Source organism: Lycium ferocissimum, chromosome 12, assembly GCF_029784015.1.
Source record: "Lycium ferocissimum isolate CSIRO_LF1 chromosome 12, AGI_CSIRO_Lferr_CH_V1, whole genome shotgun sequence".
Taxonomy (NCBI): Eukaryota; Viridiplantae; Streptophyta; class Magnoliopsida; order Solanales; family Solanaceae; genus Lycium; species Lycium ferocissimum.
The window spans coordinates 46,221,869-46,225,636 of NC_081353.1; the positions used below are offsets into that span (position 1 = coordinate 46,221,869).

A 3,768-nucleotide genomic window follows, 5' to 3' on the forward strand; every position below is an offset into this window, starting at 1 on the left:
TAAAGTCTCTACTTTGTATCTTGAGATAGTCTTAATACTCAGCCCGACTTGAATCATCCATATCTCCTTACCCCGATATCATTTTGACGAGCTGTTTGTTGCGTTGCAAACTAGACTCGATGAACTTAATTTTAGGCTTTTGAAACACCTTAAAACTCCTCATATACTAGGAGATATGACTCCTACAATATAGGCTAAAATCGGGTCCGAGATTTTACTGAAATTGTTCCGATTCATTTCGTTTAACTTCTAATCCTCTTCCAACCTCATGTAACCTCTTATACATACATATACACAGTCATTTACATCCATAACAATTCATATACATGTCTCGAAGGGTCCGTAGAATCACAATAACCATAAGTAGAACTCACAAAGCTTCGACGAAACTCAATCGAAAAAGTATATTCCTATCTTTTGTCCATCTTCTATATCATTACTAATAATCTCAAATACTTTAAAAGGTCACTCACATTACCTCATATATACATACTCATAACGCGATTTCAAATCCTTTAGGTTACCAGGTCACCTCGAGATACTTAAGACAACCATATTTATAACGATATTCTTACTAACTCGATTAACTTTCCTTGAACCTTCTTAACTCATTCTTTCTTGTTTTAATACAAGTAGCAAGGATTATTATGGAGTGTGACATTCTCCCCTCCTTTAGAACATTCGTCCTCGCATGTCAAATGAGGACTAAAACTCGTCAATTAAATAACCGAATCACCCGTTATCGCAGACTATAGACAGCAAGATTTGACCACGAAAAGGGTGTTTTAGGAATATTATGCCTAAAAGTGCTAAACGACCAAATGGGTCGTTACACAAATCTTCTCTATAAATTCAAGGTTAGTAAGAAAGAATAAAGCATCCAAAACAATTTGAAGTTCGTTTTCCAAACCCAATTAGAAACCAAAAAAACAACGATGAAGATCATGTTACCATGTTACCCTTGTTTTCCCTAGCGTTCCTTTTTAGCTTAGCAACTTCCACAAATGATGCTCCAAACCAGCTATCGAGTGTTGTACGCGATACAGATGGTCGTCCCCTCAAGAGCAATACTAGGTACTTCATTCATTCAGCTTGTTGGGGAGAAGGCGGCGGAGGTCTACTGCTTCTTAATCTTGGAGATCAAGAACAAAACCGTTGTCCCACATCGGTGGTGCAATCCCTTACTGACACCTACAATGGTCTTGGAGCCTACTTCAAGCCTAAAGATCCCAAACAACAGGAGATTCTGGAATCCTCTCCGGTAAACATCAAGTTCAATACTCGTGGTTATTTATGTGCTAACTGGACTGTGTTGAAGGTCGACAGCTACCCTAAACCCGCGCATAACTACACCATAAGCGCGGGTGCAAAGTTGGGAAATCCTCTTGACGAGAACAGCTGGTTTCAGATTAAGTCTCTTGGTGGTTCGGCCTACAAGCTAGTCTTCTGTCCCCATGAAGTGGAGAATTGCATTGATACTGGCATCGGCGATCTACGTGGATATAGGCGTTTGGCTCTTGCAGAGGATGCCTGGCCCTTTGTGTTCATAAAGGACGATCAATATGGTAAGGCCGACGAATAACTTCGCATATGCTTTTATTATAACTAATTAATAGTGCAAAATATGTAATGCAAGGCCTGAGCCCCTGCATGTTGTGTTTTTCGGGATGTAAGAATAAATAAGTAACTCAGGCCTAATAAGTGCGTGCCCTATGTATGCTTATTAATTCCCTGTAATACTAATGTTGCACTATTAATTTTATTATTGTATCTTTGCTGTTTATTTTTTACGATTCGATCTCCAAAAACCCTACAAAATAAAAAGAAAAAACATTTATATAACTTTAACTTCAATATATGTACTGCGGTCGCACCTGATCTTAACAAAATTTTCAGGCTTTCCGAGATCAAGAGTTGTAACAATGGTGCATGTGGTTGCCTTCTCGACTTAGACGCACACATCAAGCTTTGTAAGGCCTATTATTCCAACTTAGTTCTCCAACTTTAACCCATTTCAAACCAACCCACTAACACACTATTTCGATCGAGATGTCTTAAAGTTGGGCTATCAATAGTTCTTTAAAAGTCAACTGAACCAAACCGTATCAAATCGTTTTGAGTTTAACTAATATCCACCGATGGCGTAAAGATTTTTTTACACTAGGTAATTTGATCGGCAATAACCAGTTACCAATTTTTACCATCCTAATTTTCAGTTTTTCTATTATTTTCTTCTTTTTTATTTTTTAAACAGTACTCCTTCTGTAATCCTCTTTCTCTTCCATTCGAACTCTTCCGTATTTGTGTCTATCCTATCTCCTCTCTCCCAAGTCCTCATCTATTACTTCATATCTAACCTGCTAAAATATTCAAAATTAACCATTCCAATTCCTTTGGAACTCCGAATTGCATATATTTTTCCAAATGGACTTGCTTGAATTTAGAAGCTTGATACGATATGGAAATGGCCTGAAATTGAGTTGCTTCAGGAGGTTGCGAAGGCTTATGCATGCATTAATTAGCTGAGGTTTTTAGAGTTAGTTAATAGTTTCGGAAACTACAAATAGATCCCTATAGTTTTTGTTACTAATTTGGTTATTTACATATTATCCCCAAATGTAATTCCATTTTCCAGTTTGGTCTTCTCCTCTTTTCAGAGGAGTTTATATATGAAAAACCATCTTTTAGCTCTCTTAATTAGTGAGTCATCTAATGATTGAAATCAATTAAACATACTTTAAAAGTTGTGCAACCACTAATAATTTCTTAAAATTTCAACTCAATAATTAATAATAAGGATAAAATAAGTATGAAACAAGAAATTATCTATTTTCATACGAATGACGAAAAGTGGACATCTATTTTTAGTATACGGTACAAATAAAATGGACGGAGGGAGTATTATCTTATCATATATCTCAGAGTTTCAAAGACATAGCTCGAAAACTTTTTGGGAGGAATAAATGATACTTACGGGATATGATTGCATAGGAATTGCACTTGGCTTCCTTCGTGGGGCAACTTAGTAGTTGTTTCAGATCCTACTATATTTGGACCGCAAAGTGCGTGCTAGGCGTCTTCTCTATTCCTCTAGCTGCTTTGCTAGCCCCACTTCTACTGGTAGTATTCTTTGGATGAGCCGGGATTTATTTCTCGTACCATTATTCTCATGTACTTTCTTAGAGGTTCAAAGAATATTGTGGGAGGTCTATGTGTTTATATGGGAACTATCATTTTATTTCCACTTATCGATGTTAGCGTAGATGTTTCCCTCTTTCGTTTACCTAATTATATTGCCCACTGGCCTACCTTATGGATTTTTTTTTTTTTTTTTTTGGCGCTCTAACAGGCTATGCCTATTAGAAATTTTCATTAATAATTGCAGAAATTTAAAAAACAGTCAATTACAGCATGTCTATAATATGAACTAGCTATAATTAACAAAATAAAGAACTGTCCTATATGACCAGTTCTATCCTGTGTGCCTAAGCTAGTATGTCATTTGAAATCCTAATGCGTCAGCTTTGATGATTGCTCCAATCTGTGAAAACACCAAATGAATATCCATACATGTAACATCATTGTTGAATGTCAATCCGCTGGATACTCCTTGTTCTAATCCTCAGTTGAGGAAGTTGTGCTTTGTCCATGTTGAGTAATCTTCTACCTTCTGATGGCATGAGCTTAAAGTCATGAACTTTAATCTCTAAGTAATCCAAAGCGTGATTTGCTAAAAATATCTGCCAACTTATTGCCTTCCCTGAAATA

General features: G+C 36.5%; 1 protein-coding gene across 1 annotated transcript; it reads left to right on the forward strand.

The window, feature by feature from the left end:
• The first annotated feature begins 884 nt into the window (after positions 1-884).
• Positions 885-1,582, forward strand: LOC132039369 (21 kDa seed protein-like). The gene has a single exon (XM_059429862.1). It carries the CDS (start codon positions 953-955, stop codon positions 1,580-1,582), a length of 630 nt encoding a protein of 209 aa, XP_059285845.1. The 5' UTR covers positions 885-952.
• The last annotated feature ends 2,186 nt before the right edge of the window (positions 1,583-3,768 follow it).